The following is a 26,483-nucleotide window of genomic DNA, read 5'->3' as shown; positions in this document are numbered from 1 at the left end:
ATGCACTAAGAGTAAGCTGTAACAGAATGAGTGGCGAGATAGGTGGTCGATGTAGATCGGACAAATCTCATAAATTAGGAATCCTAATAAATGTCCAACAGAACTGAATTGTATATTGTATAACATCTCCAAAACACCCGTCCTCCTCACCTTTTTTACCAATTGCCACTCACCGAAATTTTCCCATTTCTATCTTTTCTTTATTATGGACCATTACAATTGACGACAATATTTTGACAGTCACCTTATTGTCATATTTTTTTGTCCTCTTACTGCTATCATTTTGATGCGATGACTTTCTTTTCGTTTGATTTATAACAGTAATTTTGTAGCACTCCATGTTACAATGTAATTTATAGAGTCAGTTGGAAGCGTTTCCTCGTTTATTGCAGGGTGTTTGTGTAATATTCCGTATGTTCCGTGATAAATATATTGTACAAACCTTCTATATCGTCAAAAGCCATCCTCTATTATTATACGAGTCAAGATAATCCATTGTTGTCTTATGCAAAATAATATGCTCATTGTGGTATAATGTTTGCAATATATTATAACGGTGGGTGGTTACGGCTCGGCGTTGCAAAGAAGGAATAATATCTCTGTGCTTTTATGTAAAATGTTCATCAAACTTTAATATTTTTTTTGTTTGTGAATGTATGTGTCGCGAAGATCATAATATTTAAACTTTATTGTTACGCTCTGTATTGTGCTTTCAAAGGGTATAATATGCTGCTCTACCTAAAGGATTCATTGAATTCGATTTGACGTTGAAAGAACGAAGCCCCGGTGTGGTGCTCAAAACAACGTCATCGCAGACATTTAAAAAAAAAGTTTTATGTCGAAAAACTTTTCTGTATAGTCAAATGAATTTGGAAAGTCAGACAGTTTTATATACTGTTATTCTCCCGTTTCGAAAGCTATGAACAACAACTCATTTAATTGGAAATTTTCCAAGTTAAACAATTATTTCGTGTAGTCGCAGCTTATTGTCTGTTCTCTCGTTCTACCTTTTAAATAAAATGAAATAAACAATTTACGGAAAAATCTTTTGTATATCTGATTAGCTACCTGCCTTTTGGGAAATTCAAACGATTTTGCATTTAATTAATTTTTTTCTGTTGATTATTTCGAACAGACTCTCTTTTCTATGGAAGCTTAATTGCCTTGTAATGAGGCTGTTTGTTAAATTCACGCACCCTTAGCGAATTTGCATTAGAACAGGTTCATCTATGTTTTTACGAGTACAAATCTGAACCCCATTTCGCATACATGAACAGAAGAAATTACCGACAATTAATATGCATATTGATGCGCCGTTCTTTTTAGAAAGAAATTACAAACAATCATGTTTTACATGATCAATTTTTCTTTCGTATAATAGAAAAGTAGCTAATGAAAATTCAAATTTATTCATAAGAGGGAGTACAGTAAATAACCTGAAGCCATAATTTTGAGAGAATAACCACCGATGGCAGATTAAATGCTTCCCTTAATCACGAAAAATGTTCATTCTTTAATATATGTATGAAATGAGCGAATTATCAAATTTTTTATTAAATTTTAATGGAAGAATGAATCGTGAAAAGTCTCTATTCTAAAAAGGAGATATAACACTTTGCACACAATGTACCAGCAGAGAATACATGGATGCATGAATGATGATGAATAATAACAGACAATTTATCATAATAAACCCCCAAGTCTATATATCTTAGATGAGCCACACTGTTTGTACAAGGGTTTAAAGTGTTGCTCGTTTTTTATTATTAATGAAAATGTAATAAAAGGGGATTAGTATTATCAGATTTTATATTTCCTTTTCTATTTGTAAGATGTGAACAATGAGTAATCTTGATCAATGGTTCTGTTTTCTCATTTAAATGTTGTCGTATTGCATGCTCTACAACATTTTAAGCTCGGGTTGTATGGGAATGTCAATGGAACAATGAGTCTATACTCTTTGTACATTCTAGCGTACAAATGCGTTTGTTTATACAAAGTTTCTAAGGGCAAAAGGTTAATGTAATATTTCATTGATGCGTGTTTGTACACGTTTGTAATATTTTAGTGTAGAAAGCTTTTTATCAATGCATCTAATGTCGAACACTTTTAGTTCTGTATTGACTATGGTTTTATTATAGAGCTTTTGAAAATTGTTTCTACAGATCTTATTCAATCACTTTCAATGCTGCGAAAGTAATTCATTACATTAGATAAGTAACAACTTTGTGATGAAAGCAAACTCACCATTTCACCATGTCATACATTACTTTCGCAATATATACGATGTATGTACATGAACATAATGCGAGACATAATGGATCATTTTCGCAGTGAGCAAACTGCTAAGTAATGGTCATCTTTCGCATATTAAAAATATTAAAATATTTATTTACAGCCAATCACAAATGTACGCGACATCTAACACACGTGGGTAATGAATCCAAGAACGTTTGGACAGTATTTAATCCCGAATCTAAAACAACAAAAAAAGATCGTTAGAAATAGAGACAGGCCTCTCACTCTAAATTTGGACTCCTTATTAAGGAATTAAGGAGGTTTTAGCACAAAAATAAGGAGAAATAAGGAAATTGTTAGTTGAAATTAAGGAAAAATGAGGAGAAATTTTTCGATAAAAATCGAAATTATTCTAAGATGCAGCAATTAACATCGGAAGTGTCCGCCTCAACTTTAAAATAAAACGCATTATTGTTTATTTTGACGTATCGTTTTTGTAAAATTCACTTTTATCACGGTGAAAATTTGAATATTTTGGGCGCGCTTAAGGCTTGAATTAGATTCATAGCAAAGCTTAGCTTTAACAATTATCACTGTAAGTGCGCTTCAAAATTCAAAATTTTGACGTACCTACCGTTTTTGTAGGGTGGCAGTTTTCAATCAGTTTTCGATGCGACAAATTTTTTTAAATTTAAGACGTACATACGGCGTGAATTTTCACTTGACCCCACCCTCAAGTTTAAAAGCTTGCTGGATTAGATTTAGATCTCATTAACACATTGAAATTAATTGCGGCTTGTCAACTTTCGGCACCCTGGACTTTACTTAAATAGTTGAGGAATGCCTCCAAATAAATTTCTAAAAATCCAAAACTGAATTCTAGATTTTTAGAAATTTATTTGGAGGCATTCCACGACTATTTAAGTAAAGTCCAGGGTGCCGAAAGTTAACAAGCCGCAATTATTTTGAATGTGTTAACTGCAAAAACTGTTCTTTGTTATCCCGTTCGAATTTCGAAAAAATAATAAATTGGTGAAAGTATAAAAGTATAAATTTGAAAGAAGTAAGTGTAAATAGGGATAAGACCTTGAATTGTTTGTAGTAAGAAAGCATGTCTGAGACAATGTTAAGGGTGATTTACATGTTAAATCAAATAGTTCTACTCGAGACTCTCGAGCCGAGAGGCGGCGTGGAACCACAAAAATATACGTTAAACCAGTCATGTTGGAACGATCATGAGCTACGACACCAACTTTTTATTAGTGTTCTCTGTGTTAAATAATAAAAATTGGTATTTTTGCCGCTTGGCGATTTTTTTTCCCTAATTTTGATTTCCGTCGATGAATTTTGCGAAAAATAAGGAAAATAAGGATTTTTAAATAAAATAAGGAGGAATAAGGAGGTTTTTATAAAAATAAGGAAAAATAAGGAAATAAGGAGGTGTGAGAGGCCTGAATAGAGAACAACAATTACAGCTTTGTCGCGTTTGCCGTCGAAACAATGGGTCCCTGGTGCACTGAAGCGCTTTCATTCGCTAACAGAATTGGTTCGAACTTGATAGACTGCAGTGGAGACCGTCGCGCAAGTGATTCTTTTTCCAGAGAATCTCAATGGCAATTCAACGAGCTAACGCAGCTTGCATAATGGGATGTATCCCTGCGACATCTAGGCTTGACGAGATCTACTATTTGTGAATTTGTTTTTCTTTTTTTTATTGTACCATGACGCAATCCTTGTAAACAATTTCCAATTCAAATGAATAAATGAGCTATAACTAACGTCGTCTTATATTTCATAATGAAAGTGACAAGAAATGAAGTGAAAGATTCTATTTCAATCTGTTGCAAATACTTACATCAATTCAAGTAATAGATTCGATAACTATCCTATCCCTTTCTAAAAATAGAAAATCATGTGCTTTTTCTTATTGTTATCCGAAGAAAGCCTGCTCGTTTAGCCTAACATCTAAATTTTTCGGGGAACAATCGTCATCAGTCGAGCTGGTGAGCATAATTCCTAAAAGTTTCCTGTAAATGAAATCCAGTCTCATATATGGAATAACTTTATATTTTCGGTAAAGCTAAGAAGCAGCCACTATTGCACTTGAGCATTTAAACATTGTTTATTATCCAACATCTTATACTACAATTCTCAGAAAATATTATGGCCATGGTGATAACAGATTCCTGAATTCCATTTTCAGAACAGGCAATTCAACTTCAACTAACCAACGTCAAATATAGACGCCTATATATCACAGCCTGGGTACAAGCGATACTTATTTAAACAATCGCATTGCTCGGTTAGTGCAGTGGTACATATAAACGAACATAAATGATGACTCACACTAGTGACATGTGACACGTATGGAGAGTTACACATTCTTCAGATTTATATTTCACAATGAAATTCAGTTTTTTTTGTGAAACTTTTTCAATTCGCTGGGTTAGTTTTTAAAATAATGTCAGTGGCCATTGGACACTGTCCAATAAAGCCTCGGCTGTTCAAATTATAATTTTCTTTCCTAAAAGAATGTCTCGGAATTCCCATAATTGAATTCTTCTAACAAGAAGGTTAGACGCGATCTTAAACCCTGTTCACAACAAGCAAACTATCCCAAGCCATGTGAATCAATTCAAAATGAATTGCAACCACTCACTCGTATCTTTTGTTTTCCAATGTGACTATATATTGCGGTGACAATCAGTCATTGTGGAATAAATTGAAAACCTGCGGGCATTCTCTAAATACACAAAACCAGGAAACATGCGACGACAACGCCTTGGTTTTATTACGATTTTATCGGTGATTCAATCGCTTTCCAATAAAATATCCGCACACTCTGCCAAAAGGATATTATTTTTCTTTTACTTTCCTTTTCAACGTAATATTGTAAGCCAGGACGGATATAAAAAACTATATATGCTATCAGCCTATGGGTATCCACTTCTGGTGTTATTTCGGTGACGATACCAGATATTTATATGTAAGAATATGTATGGCATTTTGATATTCATGCTCAATTTTGCGGTAAGATTTTATGGTTTTAAGATATGTTTGGAATGGATGCGTAACTTCCTACATAGTGAAAATGGCTTAGTCATCGATATCAAATTTGTTTCATTACTTTTTCCTCAAATAAAACGATTTTTTGATGCTCGGTTAGCAATAACCTATGCATATATGAGAGTTGTTAGAGAGATGTTTTTATGAGAGGCGTAATATCTCCTTTATGAACGCATTTCAGGATTTTTAGCTTATTTACAACATAAATAAAAGGAAAACTAATAAATTCTCGCCTTAACAATTACGTCTCGAAAATAGAATTTGTTTATAGCAAAGATAAATCAGTGAACTTTTAGTGAGCCTTTCATATCTTTCGTCGTAAAGTCGTTGTTGCTTTCATGTTTCTAACTTATATCATTAGAAAAATATTGAAAAATTCGCAATCAAATTAAAGATATTAAAATCGCTTCTTGTATTGGAATGAAATTAGAGCCCGGAAAGTATGCGAAGAGACAATGAAGGTTAATAACTGGTAGTTTAGAGGAAATGCAGAAAAGATTGTTCACTAACACCATACCGTTGTATACTGGATTTTCATACATTGTTAAAACTAACATTACACGAAAACTGGATTTTAACTTTACACTCGAAGGCAAAAAAAATTTTCCTGTGGATACCTTACAGGATTCCAACATATTGTCTGACTTGACAGCTGGTGTGGTTTGAAAATAATTTAAAAAAATTCGTTTAACAAATGAAAATCTAGATTTTTCTTTTTTGTATCATTTGTACGGTACGCGCACTGACCTGCCCGACAATACTAAATTTTAGAATCTTAATTTTTAATTCGTTTGTTTAAAACAATTCCAAACCACAACAACTCCCAAACCAGAATTTCACTTTAATACAAGTGTACATAATGTACTATTATTGGGACACTATTGTGTAGGTACCGTTGATGCTGTAAATCGAGGTGCAACAAAAATTGCAGCAATTTTATTACTATAGCTGAACAGGTTGTGGTCATTTTCTTCAAAATTAGTCATTAGGACGATAAAAGATTTCTTTTAATTACGGTTTGCTTAGTTTACAGGAGCAGTGCTATCCCTACAAATAAAAAATTACCTAAGTATTCAATGAATTTAGTGTTTATGGAAATGCTTCACTTCTTAGACTAATCCATAAAAACTTCAGCACAGTTCAACTCCTACTTTAGGCCATCTATTTTCAAGTAGCTGTTCCATCTTCAATTCACATTAGTATCATATTGCAGCCACTCCAACCATATATTACCATTTCATGAGGTTTGTGTCATTACTTTCTGCTTAATGAAAATGTGAATAACTGTAGTTCGTTTTAAATAAACATCAAACCGTTGGCATCTCCATTTCAGATAGTTTTTGTATAGCGTTCAATTTTATATAAAGGCAAAGATTTAACTAGAATTCAACGTTTTCCTTGACTCTTTTTTGTTAAGATGACTGGTTAGGTCGACCATGTGCTAGTTACAGCCAGGACCCTGATCGCAGGCCTCCTACGCTTTAAAATTGCTACTATTTTAGGAGTTTTTGGAGGATTTAAGACCTTGGTTTTAATGGATTTTTAGGAGCTTTCGTTCGCTGTGGATAATATATTTTTTAACAACATTTTATGTTTCCTTATACAAATATCTCGATGTGGAAGGCCATTAAACTCATATTTTTCCTTTTGCAATAGCCATTTGCAGGGAAGTCTCTATTTCTTGTAACATTCTTTGATTTCCTACTTGCAAAGGTAATTCCAAATGGAATTCAGAAATTGTGGGATTTAGGACTTCAAATGGAATTCAGGACCGGAATGTTTTCCAACATATTTTACAATTTGATCGAGCTATCCCAACTGTACGTCAGTTTCGAACTATATAAAAAGCATTTAAAATGGTAAATCTGTTCGAAATTCAAATTGTTTTTCTAAGAAAATTATTTCACAAAAATCAGATGGATTGGCTGTATCTGAATCCAGATCCAGAATGAAGCAACACTAACATCTTTCAGAATAATAACTTTTGTCAATTATCTTTCAGAATATTATTGCAAATCAAATTTTAGTAATTAACAAAAACAATTGCTTTATCTATGGAGTGAGAAGCGCCGCAGATGAAATTTTTAGCCCCGTACGAAGTACAAAGGGGCTTATAGGATTACGATGCCGTGTGTAATTGATGGAATTCGAAGCAGACGGTAAGGGCAAAGTGTTTGCCTATGTTCTTAGATGACGAATCTGCAATAAAAATTTTGTCTGTCCGTCTGTCCGTCTGTCACGTCGATATCTTGAGTAAATCAAATCTGATTTCAAAATTTTTTTTCCCTGAAAGATAGTCGAAATAGTGAGGCTAAGTTCGAAGATGGGCATATTCGGGTCGGCCCTTCGTGAGTTAGGGCCACCTAAGTGATTTAAGGTCTTTTGGTGATATTTATGGCAAAATAAACGATGGAAATGTAAATGACACGGCAAATGATAGGTATTGTCAATACCAATCCAGGAAAAAAAAGTTTTTTAAAATCGGGTGAGTGGACCGTGAGTTAGGGCCTTAGAAGTGAAATGCTACTAGGGCCCTATGTGCATTTTACATAGAACTCGAGTAAATTTCATTCGTTTTTCGTAATTTTTGTTTGATTTGGAAGGTAATCGAATGCCGAATAGAATGTTGTTGAAAAAAATTAAATTTGGGTCCTTGGCCTAAGGCCGCTACTAGGGCCCTATGTGTATTTCACATATAACTCGAGTAAATTTCATCCGTTTTTCGTAATTTTTGTTTCATTTGGAAGGTAATCAAAGGCCGAATAGAATGTTGTTGAAAAAAATTTAAATTTGGGTCCTCGGACTGAGGCCGATACTAGGGCCCTATGTGTATTTTACATATAACTCGAGCAAATTTCATCCGTTTTTCGTAATTTTTGTTTCATTTGGAAGGTAATCAAAGGCCGAATAGAATTTAGTTGAAATTTTTTTTTAAATTTGGGTCCTCGGACTGAGGCCGATACTAGGCCCTTCAAAAAAATAAAATTTTAGGGCGATTTGAAATTTTTGTTTCATTTGAAAGGAACGTCGTACGGGGCTTCGTAATTGCGCTATGCGCAATTTGTAAGATGTACATGTGGGAACGAGTTACCGTATAATCGGTAGGGCGAGTATGTCAATCAGATGTCGAACGATGATGCTCATCGTTCTCTCAAACAACGAGGTTAAATGTAAATAGTCGTGGGCGAAACGTAGAAAGGACAACACTTGTATTTCACATCACTGTGAATCAAATAAATAATTGTTCATTTTATGGAATCGGTTGGCGTTTTTATTCAACTAGAACTTCATCGTTTCCTATATGGGGGCTCAACCGGCCAGTGATCAGTATGGAATATAAGTGTTGAAAAGCGGAAAAACATAATTACGTTGCGGAAAGTAAAGCCAGACTCAAAAATTTGTGCAAAGAGTTCAGGTGAAACGGTGTTTTCACGCTGAACAAAAGACGTAAAGAATTTAGGTGGAAACGTTGCCTCCATGCTAAATAAAAAGTAAAGAAGAACGAATTGAACAGTAAAGTGGATAACTCAGTGTTATAGTACCTGAAAATTCATACAACGCAAAGTGAAAAGACGAAAAAAGATACGAAGGAGAACGTTCGAGAAGGCTTTTGTCACGAGCGCGTGGTTTGTTCAGAGACAATAGACGCAGCACACACATCAGTACAGCAGACGATCGTTCGAGTGTGTTTCATACATTGGGTGAGAAGAGCAATAAACGGATCGAACGTACATGCACTGTTAGACAAATATTAGGCGTGTCAGCGAAATGGAATGCTAAACTGCTACGAATTGAAATAAAACCGAGCGAATTTGGATCGAAGTCAAGAGTGGTCGAATCAATGATGGTCGAATCAATGATGGTCGAATCAATGATGGTCGAATTAATGATGGTCGAATCAATGATGGTCGAATCAATGATGGTCGAATCAATGATGGTCGAAGCAATGATGGTCGAATCAATGATGGTCGAAGCAATGATGGTCGAATCAACGATGGTCGAGTCAAAGATGGTCGAGTCAAAGATGGTCGAGTCAAAGATGGTCGAGGCAAAGATGGTCGAGTCAAAGATGGGCGAATCAATGATGGTCCGAGTTCATGAGAGCGCAGTGGATTGCCGAAAGTCCGAAAATCTGAACATTTGAGGGCAAATGTTTTGTTAAGGGGGGTTGTGTGGGAACGAGTTACCGTATAATCGGTAGGGCGAGTATGTCAATCAGATGTCGAACGATGATGCTCATCGTTCTCTCAAACAACGAGGTTAAATGTAAATAGTCGTGGGCGAAACGTAGAAAGGACAACACTTGTATTTCACATCACTGTGAATCAAATAAATAATTGTTCATTTTATGGAATCGGTTGGCGTTTTTATTCAACTAGAACTTCATCGTTTCCTATATACATATTTCATAATAATTTTACTTTAACTACATTAACCGGCGCAATAGGCTTACGGACAGACGCACTAGGGTCACGTACACAATAGATATACGGGTTTGTACGGGGCTCAAGCAAACGCTCCGACTGTTCTGACGGCTCGTTTTATGATATTTTGCTCATCCACTGAATGTATTGATCTTTTGATCCTTATTTATAATAATTTCAGAAAATTTTCGAAGTCTCATTTTTGGGCTTTTATGAGGTTTAGGAGATTTTACGAGGATTTCTGAAATATTAGGAGTTTTAGGAGATTCTAGAAGGTGTAGGAGGCCTTTGATCGAGTTACAAATAAATTTTGAAGCAGGTTATTAATATAGGAATCGTTGTTCAAATATGTGAAAAATTGATTACCCTCTTGCTGTCTTAGTTTAAATTTTGAAAGATTTGAAAAATGTTTCTTTTCCAGACATTCCACAGTGTGTAATACACACATTATGGAATCAGTGATAGGGATAGGGTTGCTAACAACAGTTCACGTGTGATTCATTGTGACGTCACGTAACGCACGGATGTAATTGCAAAGACGAAATTTTAATAAAAATAAATTTATTTTTGTTATTTCAAAATATATTATCAAAGGAAAAGTGAGACACTGATTTCCCAATTCAAATTCATGAAAATAGAATTCGTTGTTACTGAAGTAGATGTTCGTTTTGTTTTTAGTTGCTAACTAATTCCGCTGACACAACCATATACCATATTTAATGCTATCAATAATAAATGTTATGTCTAGATACGTAAATAAGTATTTGCCACCAACATTTTCATTGGCTCGTCTATATTCCTTGAATGTATCTGCGTAGCTCTTCCTCTGTATCGAATATCATGACTGGGAATGGTGAGCCTGGTACAAGTTCACCGGCCCATTTCACTTCGACGCGATAGTCACCAGGTTCGGTTGGATCGTACTGTTTGATTGAATATTGGTTAATCTCAAAATCTTTAACTGCATTGACGGCACGTCGTAAATACCTTGCAAAGAATGGTACGATCCTTTTGACTTTCTCGTTGCATTTCGACACGGAAGGCACCTTTAGGTCCTCGAACTCGTACAGTTAGTTGACCAGCGCCTGCTCCACGTGTGTCACAGATAAATCTCGATTGGAAAGTGGCCAGAACTCCATGCTCGATTCCGGGGCCATACACTCGAACCTAATGTTATGACATCGTTTGAGATCTAGCGCAGATTTGGAAACCAGCTACAACGCTCTTACCTTGCTAGCATCTGGGGCTCCAGCAACTTTTAATCCGAATGGTGAGCCAGGAACGTGTTGACCACCATACTTTATAGTGAGAGCATGTTTTCCAGGTTCTTGGGGTTTGATATTCAAGGTGAATGTTGCATCGCCGTGATCATACAGTTCACAGTAGGCGACTTTCCGTGGTCCTGTACAATGTGCAGTGAGCTCTCCAGGGCCAGCTCGTCGTGTATCGATCCAGGAGCGAATCTCGCGACCAACAACACCATTTCGAAGACCTTCACCAGAACATAACACTTTTGATGCATCAACGGATGAGCCTGACAGAGAGAGATCGGTAATGAATTTTGCATTTTTGTATATTTTGATAGACTCACCAACAACAACGGCCAACGGACATCCCTTAACCAAGCGCCCATTCCATTTAACAGACAAATTAAGTGGACCTCCGGCAGCTTTCGGTGGTGTGTAGGAGGCCAGCCAAATTGCTTCGTTTGGTCTCTGTTGTGATAAACTGACCGGTACAGTCACGTTATCTTGATAGTGCAATATGACTTCGGGTCTTCCATTCGGAGCTTGAGTTGCGTCGATGGTAAAGTGAGCAACATCACCCACTTGTGCTGCCGCTAGACCACGACCACTAAGCACAACTTTTTCTGATGTCTGAGTCGATGAAACAAAAGCACTTCGAGGGCTTTGAGATATTGGAATTCCACTCCAAGTCAAATCGAAATTGTGTTCACCTGATGACAGACCATCGGATGATATGATCAAACGAGATTTTCCATCAGGTTGCTTATCCACCACTAATGGAAAACGAAAAACTTTATTAAGATTCAAGTTAAAATGACATTACGACCAAAAGTACTAACCAAGCTCTCTGCCGTCAACGGTACAAAGTAATTCTCCCGGACCAGCTTGTGATGTATCGAAAGTGTATCGAACGGGTAACACCAATCGACCTTCATTGTCCAAATTGGATCCCCATCCCCCGACAGGTACGATTTTGTTTGCATCCAAACTGGAAATGTTCCATGGCGACCCAGGCAATGGTCCACGATTCGGGCAACTGGCTCGAATTTCATATTTGCCAACCGACACAATTGTGTACGTTACTTTCCATTCATTATTTCCCAGCGAACGGATTTTCGGCTCTATTCTTTCGCCACGTTCATCGATTCTTTCAATTTGAACATTGGGCGTTGTTGGACAATAAACAACGAACGATGATTCTTTTCCACGCTGTGCATATTCCAATCCATTGCCAGATGCTCTTGCATCAAGTTTCGGAACTGCAGCGGTAGATACAACATTTATGAGTGGTGAGTTCGAAATGGGCTCGCCTCCATAATGGATTGAAGTTTTGTATTGGCCTGGAATGTTTGGTATGAACTCGACGTGATAGTTGCCGTCACTGTTTTCGGTCACTTTAACCGGAAGATTCTGACCGGACGGTGATTTTGTTTGGATTTCAATTTCGCCTTGGCCAGCTTCCGAAGAGTTAACTACAAATTGTCGTAAACCAAATTAATATTAAAAGATTCAATGAGCTCAAAGACTCGCTTAGCACTTACGAATGAATGAGACCGGACTATGAACGGCGAGTTGTCCTCTGGGCAAACCTTGTAGAATTACTTTGGACGGATCAAAGGACTCACAAGTAAATGGACTGCCAGGCAAATGTTTTGATTGATGTAGAACCTCAACCAAACACTGTCCGACTTTTGTAATGGTAAACTCGGCTTGTAAATGACCACCTTTGGTTTGGTAACATCGAACGGGTAGCGCTTCACCACCAGGTCCAGACACAACAACATCAAATTCTCGACCTGGTTTTCCATTTGTATCAATCGAAAACGATGTTGTCTTGCCGACGCGTGCTTGATACAGTCCCAGTCCACTCACAGTAATTTCTTTAGACGAAACTGGAGGAAGGACATTGATTTCGATTGGCTTATTTGAAATGGGAACTCCATTGTACAAAATATTGATCTTGTGGGGAGCGATTCTGGTCGGATGGTAAACAATTTCCCAAGTACCGTTCTTTGATGGTCCCTTAATCGAATGTGGCACTTCAACACCTCCGGATCGAACCAATGATGTGAGAGTTCCTTGCCCAGCATCATAAACTGACAATGTAATTGAGGCCGGTCTGTTGCAGTGGGCTTCACCAACTTCAACGAGCTTTACGAGTGACGGATCAAAAACGTTAAAAGTACGAGTTCCAACCAATGTTCTGGTTTCCCGATCAACGAATCGAATAGTGTAAGTGCCAACTTGGTTCGTGCGGAACTCTGCTATTTGACGTTGAATACTGTATGACACTTGCTTGTTATCGGGGCCAACAATTTCGATTAGTTGATCGTCACTTATATTCTCCAATATTCCAACGCTACCGACTTGCATGTGTTGAGTACTTTGTTGAACGTCGATCTTGAATGGAGAAGAATCGACAGGTACGTCGTTGAATGTGATATTTACAAAATGTGGCTCGCATGTTTGTGGGACAAATGTAACATCATAGAGTCCACGAGCGCAAGCAACCACTTCCGCTTTCACTGTTGATGTTGCGGTTGAAACAACAAGCTCAAGAGTTCCTTCTCCAGCACCAGCAGCGTCCACGCTAAAGGTAACTGGAACACCAAGTGATGTTGGTCCGTGATGTTGTTCTAATCCAGATATTGATACTCTAGAAACATCAAACACGTTGCAAGAGAATGGTGACCCGATGATGTGTTGATCGTTTGCCGTTGTGCTGATCAAATGACGTCCAACTGTTAACGGTCTGAATGTAGCGATGTACACATCGTCTCGTAAAGACAATCTGCACGGAACATTATCACCAGACGGAGAGGTGACGTAAACTTGTGGTTCCACGGTATCGAAACCATCTAGTTCAAAAATGTTATCGCAGTTTATTGCGGCTTGTCTTAGCGCTTCCCCAGAAGCCGTAGCTTTGGACAAAGACACTGGAGCTGGAGCAATATGACAAGAGAACGGTGATCCTGGAACGGCCAGTCCGTTAAATCGAACGGATAGTGAATGGTTTGCCGCTTCCGTCGGTTTAAAATTCACTTTAAATCGTGCGTTTCCTTCCGACTGCACAAAATTTGGAACATTTTTCCCATTGACAGCAACGATTATTTCTAAATTACCAGCTCCAGCTTGACTTGCATTTATTCCGAAGCTGACACTCTTTCCAACCACTCCAGGTCGAATATCCGTCACAATAACCTGAAGAGAAACACGAAATTAATCTCTTGATCTCAATACATAAATAGATCGAGCTAACCTTCTCAGAGTTCCATGATTTCAATAAAAATGGACTTCCTTCAACGTGTCCATTTTGTGGCAAACGAACTTCAACCGAATGATCTCCAACATCAATCGGTTCAAATTGAACTTTAAAACCGCCCTCCGGAACCGATTCAATGTGAGCAGGAATGTTCCGTCGAGCTGGACCCAAAATCTCGACCACTGGCATTATATCGGATTCAACAATAAATTCCGACACACGACCAACGCTCACTTTGTCTAGAAGTTCTGGTGCAACAATTCTTGCAGCTGCTGACACTTTACATGTAAATGGACTGCCGGGGACGTCTTGACCATTAAATCTAAGTTCAACCGTGTGATTTTGAGCTTCCCGTGGAGTAAAGCTTATGGCATAAGTGTGTTGACCTTGAGCCTGAGCTGAAGTTGGAACTCGACCTCCGTTAACTGTAACTTCCAAATTTCCAGGACCTGAAGAAATTTAAGGAAAAAGTAAACAAATAGTAAGTGCAGTCCAAATGCTTCTCTGTTAAAGCAAATATTTACCAGCTTGTGATGTCTCCACTAAAAACGTTACTGATTTTCCAACAGTTCCGTTGCTTACGTTTTTAACTTTTATAGCTCCGACGTCATAGACCTGTTAAAGTTTGGGGAAAGTTTATTCGCTAAATTAGATATAGATCACCACAATAATCAAATGAGGTCTGTGAGCCAAGTGAGCAGTGTACCCCAAAAAAATATGGAACGGAATGAGCAAATGATCAAAAAGGTGTTGCCTTGCAATTTGCACTGAACCGAGAAAAACCAGCTAAAGTGTATGTAACGTGGGTAGCAATTACTACTTTTTAGCTAGAACTGTCCGTATCATATGTTCTGAATAATGCATAACATTGCAGAAAGATGTTCAACAAAATGAAGTAAAAGATTTTGCATCAATCTATCGAAAATACTTAGATTTAATGAAGCTAAAAATCCGATAGCAAAACTATTCGAATGCTTATCGTCCGTGAAATGTTAAAACAATCTGCTTACCTTTGCTGCATACGGACTGCCCGCAGTTGGTTGACCTTTAACGGTTACACTAACACGATGTTCGCCGACTGATCGTGGTACAAAATCAGCTTTAAAAATTCCGTCAGCTGTTTGTGACACTTGTGCTGGTACCGATTGTCCGGAAGGGCCTGCGAAGTATATGCCGGAACGGTGGAAGAAGTCATAAGATAAAATGTTTTTGTTTTCTCTAACTTTTCTTTGCTTAAAGTCTTATTAATTTCGGTCGCAGTTATTCGACACGAAGCGGTTTGTTTTGTTTGTTTTTTTTTTAATCGAAGAAATAAGAATAAATTTAATTAGTTTGGCAAAAAAGGAAAAATTAAAAGTTTTTATCAATTGGTTTTAGGATTTTATTGAGAGTTAAAAATCAATGTTGGAATTGTTGTTTTGTATTAAAAAATGACTACTGTTCGTTGTTACCATCGCTTAATAATTTTTAATTCCATCATCCATTTGATTGTGTATCTAGAGAGTAAACCCAAACCCCATGTGTTATAATGTAAATAAAAAAAAACTCCCTTCAACCGAGTTAAGAAAGAAGTGTACTATCCTCAGTAATTTAAAATTGTAATAAATTATAATGACTACGTGTCTAGTAATTATGTATTATGACCAAAATATCAGTACAAACTGGGTGAGTAGTAATATAGTTTGAAAAAAAAATGTGATAGTTTGGTTAAAAGTAAAAATAATAAAAAATAAATTAGTAAGCAAATTGTCCAATAAAAAGTCTAGTACAATAGTCTTCGTCGCCCTGTAATGGATATAGAAAGAGATGTGAAGATTTATTTAAAACATTTTTTTACAATAATTTTTAATGGAAAAATTCAAATTAACAAATAAAATTTTATGATCCAATTAAACGTGCAAAACATATATAAGATAGAACTCCGGAAAATACTCAATGTATTTACAATAAATATAAGAAATTTTGTCAAGAAAAATGCCAAAAAAAAATATCCGATTATAACTTTGATACAATGAAAATAGAACAAACCGAGTAGAGAATAAAATTGTCAAAAATTACCCTCAACATTAACTTCAATATCTTCTAATCGGCCGCCGGTATGATTTATCACCAATGAATTGGGTAGATGTACCGGTCCTGGTCCGCCTAATGACACTTGTGGTCCCGACATACCACCACTTATATTAACAGAAATCGGACAACCGGGCACTGGCATTTTATTAAAGGAAACATTGATAACGTGTTCGCATGGTTCAGCTGGTACAAATGATACGGCAAACCTGTGTCGATAAAAAATAATTAAATTTTTTTTTCCGTAAAAACTTGTCAATGAAACAAGTTTTCTTTAACAATAATTCGGCTGAAAGAGAAACCACAGGCGAATATTTGTTGAATTTCTTAGAATAAATGTGGTTTCGCATAATAGCAATATTTCATTATGCATAATTATCAACTTCACTCACTTTGCATTGCCTTGCGGATGTACTTGTGTTGGTATATTGTGTCCTTTCGCGGATATTGTTATTTCTAGATTTCCCTCTCCACTCTCACCGGCATCGACATTGAATTGTACTGGCCTTCCCACTGTACCTTTTGTTACTGATTCAACCGAAACTTTTGTTGCATCATAAGATTTAGCCAAGAATGGGGTACCCTTTACAACGAAATTAACACAAAATTAGCTAATCATATTCAAAGTTCCTCTATTGATTAATTTTTACCTGAACTGGATAACCGTTATACTCGACGTTTATGGAATGTCCACCGACCTGTGCAATGAATAAATTTTGTTTTACAAAATGTATCGACTTCGATCGAAACAAATTCTAAAGAACTGTTTAATGAGATTCAGAGGCGCAGCCTTCGTAAAACTCTGACGAAATCAATAGGGAAAGTCTGACTAAACATTCCATAACTTACAGTTGTTGGGGTGAATTCAGCTGTAAATCCAGCGTGAACATCGCCTGTAACTCGAACAGGAAGTTCTGATTGTGGTCCTCGTACACTAACTGCTAATTCTGCAGCCCCACCACCACTTACACTAATATGAAATGATGCTGGTCTATTGACGGGTATTAATTCTATTGGACAGAAATTCACAAATTAGTTGATTCAGAGAACAAAAGAATTGTTACATTGAACACGTACCTAGATTCGATAAATTTAACAACACTCTACTTGTATCGGCTACAGCACAAACAAACGGACAACCATTCACTGTTTCGCCGTTAAATTTAATGTCGATAAAATGTGATTTTGCTTGCTCTGGCGTAAACGAAACTAGAAATGAACGTTATGATGAATTTCATGCGTGCTCTTGGTATAGTGTTGTTACAATTACCTAAGCACCGACCACCACCAACGACTTGAACATGGTTCGGTACCTCGCCTTCGTTTATTGAAATTTCCAGTTGACCTTCACCGGCAGCACTTGCATCAACTGTAGACAGATTAATTACAATTTTAAACGAAGTAGAGTAATGTTAGTTAAGAATGACAAAAATGCCTTTCACGTTCTATATCAACACATTAATTTATTTATTAGGCATCGCGTTACCATTATTTATTAATTGATTCAGATTCATGTTGAGAAAATCTAAGAAAAACTCAATGAACATGCAATAAACGCACATACCTCTAAATTGACATGGTTGTCCAACGACTCCGCCATTCACATCAGTTACTTGTATTAAACCAGCATCATAAACTTTCGCGATAAGTGGTCCGCCGACTAACTTTGTACCACCAATTGAAGCTTCAATTATATGTGTGCCAACTTCTTTCGGTACAAATTCAATTCGCATTGCACCGTTCGCCGCCTCGTGGGTGATTCTAGCATTGACTTTACTCTTGCTGGGAGCAAGAACATTTGCTACACACTCTCCCTTGTTAAGGGTTGATCCAGGAGGCGGCAGTATCTAAATGATAATTGGTGTTAATAGGTATGTGCACAATATTTTAAGCTTAAGTGGTATTCAGATAAACATTTAAATTTGATTAAATTTCATTTCAAGAATTATGCAATTACGTTAATGATTTTTCGACAAACCTGCATCGAAATAAAAAGATAATGAGCTGTGGATATCATGCAACCGGACCACTATCTCACAAATTTTTTAATCAAAAACGCGAAATTCCATTACTCTAATGAACAATATAATTAATGGTTATTCCGTATTTTTTACCTCAAAAACCGCCGGTGTATGTGCTGGTACGAGTCGGGTCGATTCACCCAATGGTGTTAAGCCTGGCGATGACATTATATCGACGTGCCAGGGTGAACCTATAAATTAATAAAAAAAAGTGTAAACAGACGAAATGCATGTCCACGTCCAGTAGGGACCGTTCACAAATTACAGTACGTGGAATGAGTCACGAGAAACTTTTCTTTTGTGTTTTTCGATTTTTAATCGATGCAACTCTTAATTTTGAGCAAAAAAATTGTTCTACAGCATGTCGCTAGAATGTACCGTTTATTTTCTATACATTATAGTTCTTCTCAAAGTCTAGTCCTTCAAAATAAAAATCTTCGAATTTTCAATGATTTCTATTTTTTATCGATTGCTCAAAACGTTGTTACTTCTTTACATCTGCAGGTGTAGAGGGGTTAATTTAATTTATAAAAAAACGGTTTATTTTAGACGCAAATCGTAGAACAATTTTTTGCACAGGCTTTCGTTTTACGTCGTATAAAAAAAAGTTCATAATTCAGATCATATCTTCAATCGACGGGGCGATACATCACATATTTGGTGAATAATTTTAACAAATACCGTAAAGTATATGAAAACTTCCAAAATTCTACAATCGGGCTAGTAAAATTCTAAATTCTGCAGATAAATTCAGTCTTTCGGCTTCGTCAGATTTGTTCATATTTAACGAAAAACCCTCCCCCTCTTCCACGTAACGCCATTTACGAATGAATCCTTACTAGGCCTGCTCTGAATCCGGGGAGTGTGGGATGTTGGGCTGAATATGCGTTTTTCTGGTCCGGAAGGCTTAAATATTAGACCCGTATCTTTTTTTAGAATTTTAAAAAATAGTTTAGTCATGGGGAGCGAGGCATTTGTACAAATGTACGAAAGCGTTGGTTAGAAGAGTAAAAAAGATATGAACCATCATTCTCCTCTCTTCTAACCAACGGTTTCGTACATTTGTACAAACGCCTTGCTCCCCATGCCCAAACTATTTTTTAAAATTCTAAAAAAAGATACGGGCCCAATATTTAAGCCTTCCGGACCAGAAAAACGCATATTCAGCCCAATATCCCACACTCCCCGGATTCAGAGCAGGCCTAATCCTTACATAAAACTCTGCGTGACATCATAAATTACTGGGTGTCAATGGATAGATTCATGAAAAAAATAATAATATTTAATGATGATACATGCATATCATCTCCATCTGATGCGAGAGTTTCACAAAAATGGAGTGTTTGTTTGATGGATAAGTGGGACAAAAATGTTTAGCTAATTATGAATGCATGAGTGTTGCGATTGAGTAAAAATTATGAATTCTGTTTTCGATAAATCATTTGTATATCTCTGTACGTTTGAAGTTTGAATATTTAAGATATTCTGGGCCGTGACGAATATTTTTCATTTTTATAATAAAATATGTGTTCAACTAGCATTTCAAAGACATCAGAGTTATCAAAGGCATTTGAACTAACAATTATTTCGAAAGACTTTCCACGACCATACGTTTCACCGACTGATCGATGTACCTGATTAATTAGGCATATATGGAACGGAATTGATATTTGTGATTGTCACTAGCTGTAGCACCGTAAAGCTATTCTCTATCAAAATATAAACTTTGGGTTTGATATTATAATTGAGCGCTGTGTCAATAATTAAAAATCAAATTGGTTTGCCTCTACTCCAAGCTGGCATTCTTATATATAAAATGTATAGTAAACATTATGTGTGCACTGCAGAGGTCGCGCAACGCACTTGAAGGAGCATGCGTTTCCATGCGTTTCAATGCGTTGCTATACATCTATTTTATTGATTTTGATGTTCTAGGAAATTGTTTATTATTGGAAAAGAAACGGAAACGACATTCTGCTGAAAGTTTTGCACACATTTTTTTTGACGTGAACTGGGCAACTATGCATGCAGCACTAAGAGATACATTAAAAATTTCAAGCATATTTAATTATGTTGGTTGCAACTACGATTCTGTGCAACCATAGACGGCATTATAATGATTGTAATAACATTATGATGAAACTAAAACAGGTTTACATACATTCATTGGAGAGTTCAAATTTTCTGACATATAAGTAAATCGATCGATGACAATAATTAGGAAATTAAATGCTAGACAAGATCTATTAGAAATCGTTTCTGAGTGTAGCTTAACAACTAGGTATGAACTATTGCGCTAGTAAATACATTTTTTTTATTACATCATCATCTTCAGGGTTTACGTAAGACAAAGAAGTGTGAACTATATTTTTACAAAGCCAGATTCATTTCACATTGCAATATTATTTAGCTTGGCTGGAAATCTCTCCGTCTATATAACACCTGGAGTCATTCAAAAAATACAATCATTCAGATTTAAATGACTTTGATTTGCCGATAATTCATAACACAAGAAAGTAATGAGCGAGCATACAGTATGAAAAATGTAATTTATTTCATAAATGCTCGAGCACAGGTTGTATTTTATGATGCTTACATGATAATTATTTGATTGGCATTAGAAAATCTATAGCATTAAATGTGCATAATACGAGTCGTTCAAGCAAGGAAAAAAGTCTTTAATAAAATGTTTTTTTTTTATTCACCATGAAGTGAGCGAACATTAACCATTTTTGAATAAACCATTTGTCTGCCAATTTATTTATGGTTTTTTATGAATTTTAAGTATTGTTGAAATTTAAAATAAATTTGCTAAAATAAGTGAGTGCAGAGAAAGTTCACAGGTATCAACTGAAAATGAAAATAAAGTTTAATACTTGATTTAACTTGTTGTGTTCGTTCGCCTTGTGTATATGGTCGGGTCTGTGTAACTTTTCGCATTATGTTAAATTGATGTCAATTTGTACGTGAGTCGGATAAACACATTATTGACATGTGTTGTATGCGATTATGTACCGGTATTAAAGTTACTTTATAGCCGTTCAGGATAAAACATGCGCGTCGACAGCTGTTGCTTACATTGTGGAGAGTAGTACGGTTTCGGTTTTAGCCACAAATCTCATAAGAATAATAGAAACAAGTTTGTATTTGTAGTTTCAAGACTAAAACTTAAAATAAAACGAAAGAAAAAAAAATGGAATCGTGGAAAGTTTACTGAAGATACTTGAAACCGATACCGATTGAATCAAGAAAATGCCCATTATCAATTGCAAACTAGCAATTTTCTAGAAACTTTCTTTTTCTCTTATCTTCTGCAACAAAGCAATATGCGAAGAACAAAAGTTATTGGATAGATTACGATTTCAACTCATAAATTATGAGTTGACGTAGAATTAGGAAATTATAGGTTATGGTCGCACTATAATTCCTAGATTCTACAAATATTTGCGAGATAGCAGTAGTTCATTGTCATTTGAAAAAATCATTTCGAAATCCTTAGAAAATTCTTAGAAAAATTTAAAAAATTTTGAAACAAAATCCTCAATTTCACTGAAATTCCTTGAAAATACTGAACAAATTTCCTTAAAAATGTAAGTGAATTCCTAGGCTTGACAAGAAAATACTTCGATATTCCAAGAAAATTAGGATAATGATAATAGATGCTGTTCTCACAGAATGGAGTTACGCTTTTGGGATCGAGAAACCATGAAATTTCAATAGGCTGTCTAAATAATCGGCGTACTGATGACAGCGATGTTTTCTTTGTTTTATTGAAGTTTTTGGTTCAAGGTCATTGAGCAACTGTTAGAACTATCAAAGACAACCATCAAGACTATACACAAAAAGTGTACAATATGCTCTTATATTGAACAATAACAATAACATCATTGTATTCAAGAAACAAAACGTATTTAATGTCTCATCAAAGTCAATGCTTCATCATTATACATTGTACATTGGCAAGCAAAATTCTTGCTAAAAATATTTTTACGTAAAATTGTTTCAACGTTGTTCTAATATCACACAGCAGGTAACCAGTACGATAACTTAAATTTAATTTTAAAACAAATTACCAATACAGTTAAGGTGCTGTAGAAGACACAAATTTTAAACTACCGCTTCAAAACAAACAGCAGTAAATTTAAATAAAATACCATTCGCGTTCAATGGAAGTTGTAAATCAGGAAGAGATTCAACATTTCAAACAACAAAATTTCTATGCTGTTGAACAAATAACAACTATAATTCGAATCAATGCAAAACATATCGGAATCGTAAATAGTCGTTAATCGTTGGTCGTGCAACTGTTGCATAGAATGCACAAGTTATAAAGGCACGCATACGAGTTCATAAATTATGTAATTCTCAGTCAAAAAACGAGCTCACATTTTTCCATCTTATTAAAGTCAAATCAAGACAATTTCCAAGCCTATATGTGAAATGACGTTGAACCTTAATTGAGCATGGAAAATCATAAAAAATAACTGTAAACTTGGTAAATTTAGTAGGTGATTGTACAACAAGTCCAAAGGTGATCTAGAATTGAAACAGGATGGAATAGAAGGAATATTGGATGGGTAATATGAGTAGGTAGTCGCTATTGGTTTTCCTTATCTCCTAATAGATTGGATGTTTTCTAATTGATCAATCTTGAATGTGACAAATTCTTGAAAGAGGAACACGTTGTTCAGTAAATGTGCTTGAATTTATAATATGAGGAACTTGTTTTAAACATCAAATGATGATGAGAAGATGAGAAGCACAATAGCGCCAGAATTTCTTCCAAAACATGTCCAAAAATTTCTTACTTTTACTGAAACCTGTACGTTGTATTTGTAAATACCAACACGTCTTGGTCCCTATACCTAAAACAGACCTCAAATCATCGTAATACCAATTCCTAACAGTTAATTTTGTCGTAGGCCATATTTAGAATGAAAAGTAACAAAGAATGGACGATAACACTCGCCTGTCCATTCACATTCGCAGCAATGGATATATCGATATTCTCACCTGTTGGTAAAAGAATCACACGTAAAACGTAAAACATAAACGAACTATGGATCGTGTAGCCGTGTCAATGATCTTGCTAATCGTAGGTATACAACGCGGAATAGAAAAACTTACTTCTCTGTGAATCGACATTATTTTGCAGGAATTGTGTGTGTATCCAATAATGAAAAAAAAAAAAGAAATCAAATTTTCGTTGCACAACACAACATTGTGATGTACCAATGAGAGTAATGAGAGTATTGGAAGAAAAAGTATTACAAGAAATTTTTCTGAATGAATTGTGAATGCAAGACATATAAAAACAGGTTTTTCTTTACCTGAATCCTAAAACTGATCAATTGATCTTTTATTCACGTTAATTGAAGCAGACCACGAATTTTAATCCAAGCAATGTTATCCGATATCCAATTACCATGTATACCACACAAACAATTCAATGATCACTTTAAAAAATGCCTATAAGCAATGTTCACACAGTTTTCTTATTTGGATAAGTTCAAACCAACAAAAATGCCATAAAAGTTTCACAGATAAAAAATTAAACGGAACTTGTCACGTCATCTGGACATTAAAATACCAAAAGGTGAACTCTTTTAACACATAAATAAAATGGCTGCGAGGTGCCACCGAAAAAACCGAACCGATCGAACTAAACGCGAATAAATGTTCATCAAGACTGTTCAACATTCAACAAGAAATTCCTCAAGTATTCAAATGGTTTGCTTACGTATCCCCCTACTCTTCATTTTTTTTCGTCTTCTTACCTGTCGTTGTAAGAATGTACTGGTTTCGAATTCGTATTCGTATTAAGGTGGAGAAATGAAGATGACGGTGATAGTGTATTTAACGTCGGTGCATTAATTGTAAAGTAAAGTCTATTGTTTTTGGCGCTTTATTTTTATGTTTTGAGATAAAGAAAGTCGTGTTGAGTGATAACAAGATAACTTAATGAATTAACAGTTCGCTGGTACGTTTCAGGTTTTAAGTAACGAAAAAAATTTCACTGAAACATCAGATTTGAAAGAACGGTGTGTACCTTAACAGTAGCATGCCTTTTATAAGTTTCTTGTTAAAGGTGGTGCGGGTCATAGAATGCAAAACATTACAGCTGGTTTGAAATTAGTACGTCCGCGTGACGTATTTATTTTTGCAACAGAAATTGGGGTAATAGGTCAAACCAGGATTCGAAATGAAAATAATTTATTGTTTGTGGAACCGAACATGATTCAATCATGTTGTAACTATTAAAAGTGGAATTGGCAATGATTGATTAAACTTAGATACTCAAATTGCAGAGCGAATAGCGTAAAAAACCATATCTTTAAAAATTGAACAAAAAACAGGAAGTGTTTCATTCTCCGTCCGAACCAGTTAGGAATCAAATGCCATGTAAATTCATAAATGCAGTCATTCACGTAAAAAAGAAACAATGATACATCTCGCGATGATGTAGACACCAGTAACACGATTCTAACCGAATCTGGTGTGTTACATTCCAACTTTATGATCATTTCAATAAATATACCGACGATAAATTATTAAGTTAAATGTGGGTGCAGCCGAGAAGACATTCCATTTTTGTACTCCTACAGTTAACACAACCACGGCGTATCATTAAAGTTTTTTTTCCCAATTTGCCATTCCATTAAAATTCGCGTGTTTTCTGAAGAAAGGTTTTGTCGAACACATTGACGCGGATGTGAATGTGTTACATTAATCTTGGACAACGTCTTTACCTATACATCGCATATGTATGTATGATCACGGTTTTCAGTATGCAGATAATATTCACAATCAGTTTACAGGTATGCTGGGCATTTAGATTTAAGTTTAGTATTATCATGACTCGATTTATATAGTTAAATTTAACGTTCATTCTACCATGACACGCAAAAATATTCACAGTTTAAGGTTCGCGTGTTAGGATTTTATGAAACTGATAAAAAATATGAGAGTGTAATCATCAAATCTATTACATCAATTGCTCAAAATATTTCATAGTGTTTGCAATCCAATCGTAGATCATCTGTTATTTCTTTCGTTGATGTCGGTAACAAATGATTCTGAAAGATTAGCGTTTACGGTTTTTGGCGACTAGTTTAGCGTTTACGGTTCTCGGGGACTATTTCCTCTAGACTTTTGTATGTTTTAATTGATTTGGATTCACCGACTTCTACAAAATATTTTTAGATTGGACCTGAAGTAAGTTCATACAAAATATTTTGTGTTGTCGTATTTAGAAACTGCAAATGAAGTATCAGTTCTTTCAGGGTTGCTTACACAAACTTATTCCGTAAGATCATTTTACACAACAATCCCCTTACCATTTTTAAGTATTTTTGACCTAATCATAAATCTAATTTTTCGCAATTCCGGTCCATAATCATCACCTTTCCATGCATCCATTTAATGTCGTTTTGAAGGTATTTATTTCACAGTGCGTTTTTGATTATTTTTTTCGCACTTGGGCTTTTTCACATTTTTTTCGCACGCTACATAGCTCAGTACCTTTAAGAAAGACTAAATTTTATAAATAAAAACTTTGCACAGACCAGGATTTGAACATCCAACACTAAAATTCTTCCAAACACCAAGCAACGACCATAGCCATTCGGCTACAGAGTCACACAACTATACAGAACGTATTGTTGAAGCGTACATACTAAGCATTGACTACTTGATTTTATTTAGCGCGTCTCCATACATCACATTGCAATGTGTATATAGTGCAGGTTGCTTGATCGTTCAAATGAATTCATGTTTACATGTGTTTGGTAGAAATTTTGGTAATATTTTGCATTGGAAAGGTGATTATGGCCCGAAATTGCGAAAAACGTTGTATCTACCACGGTAGGTATGCCGGTATTTTTTCGCACACGACGTCTTGTCGACCTCGGCTTCGCCTCGGATCGACAATCGACATCAAGTGCGAAAAAATACCTTCATACCTATCTTGGTAGATAAATAACTATTAACCAATATACACGGCAACCGCATCGTCATTATAACGACTAAATCTGTTAATTCTTTTGTTTGATATCACATCTTTTACTTCGTTACTTTAACCTGACGTTTTGCTACATAAGACACTGCCAATAACAAATGACTAGCCGTTTGATATGAAGTGAACTGTCTCTAATGT

At 35.8% G+C, this 26,483-nt stretch overlaps 1 protein-coding gene across 6 annotated transcripts in view; it reads right to left on the bottom strand.

Moving 5' to 3' along the window:
- Positions 1 to 10,399: 10,399 nt before the first annotated feature.
- The window catches only part of LOC119081713 (filamin-A), a 28,951-nt gene continuing 12,867 nt past the window's right edge, over positions 10,400 to 26,483 (bottom strand). For 4 of the 6 annotated variants that reach the window (XM_037190823.1, XM_037190824.1, XM_037190825.1 and 1 more), the window contains exons 15-31: positions 18,422 to 18,519; positions 17,872 to 18,154; positions 17,578 to 17,676; positions 17,385 to 17,516; positions 17,157 to 17,317; positions 16,958 to 17,005; positions 16,700 to 16,890; positions 16,296 to 16,516; positions 15,248 to 15,396; positions 14,762 to 14,852; positions 14,235 to 14,686; positions 12,517 to 14,176; positions 11,815 to 12,447; positions 11,320 to 11,748; positions 10,958 to 11,262; positions 10,716 to 10,895; positions 10,400 to 10,651 (exon numbers count right to left, since the gene is read on the bottom strand). In XM_037190823.1, coding sequence (XP_037046718.1) covers positions 10,520 to 10,651; positions 10,716 to 10,895; positions 10,958 to 11,262; positions 11,320 to 11,748; positions 11,815 to 12,447; positions 12,517 to 14,176; positions 14,235 to 14,686; positions 14,762 to 14,852; positions 15,248 to 15,396; positions 16,296 to 16,516; positions 16,700 to 16,890; positions 16,958 to 17,005; positions 17,157 to 17,317; positions 17,385 to 17,516; positions 17,578 to 17,676; positions 17,872 to 18,154; positions 18,422 to 18,519 — 5,264 coding nt within the window. In that variant the 3' untranslated portion in view covers positions 10,400 to 10,519. Of the gene's footprint in view, positions 10,652 to 10,715; positions 10,896 to 10,957; positions 11,263 to 11,319; positions 11,749 to 11,814; positions 12,448 to 12,516; positions 14,177 to 14,234; positions 14,687 to 14,761; positions 14,853 to 15,247; positions 15,397 to 15,604; positions 16,023 to 16,295; positions 16,517 to 16,699; positions 16,891 to 16,957; positions 17,006 to 17,156; positions 17,318 to 17,384; positions 17,517 to 17,577; positions 17,677 to 17,871; positions 18,155 to 18,421; positions 18,520 to 23,658; positions 24,010 to 26,483 lie in introns of those variants that run through there. The other 2 variants (XM_037190827.1, XM_037190828.1) reach the window with 2 other exon arrangements.

This window comes from Bradysia coprophila, unplaced genomic scaffold, assembly GCF_014529535.1.
Source record: "Bradysia coprophila strain Holo2 unplaced genomic scaffold, BU_Bcop_v1 contig_358, whole genome shotgun sequence".
Lineage (NCBI taxonomy): Eukaryota > Metazoa > Arthropoda > Insecta > Diptera > Sciaridae > Bradysia > Bradysia coprophila.
The sequence above is the reverse complement of the archived record's forward strand: the minus strand, read 5'-3'. Positions and strand labels throughout refer to the sequence as shown.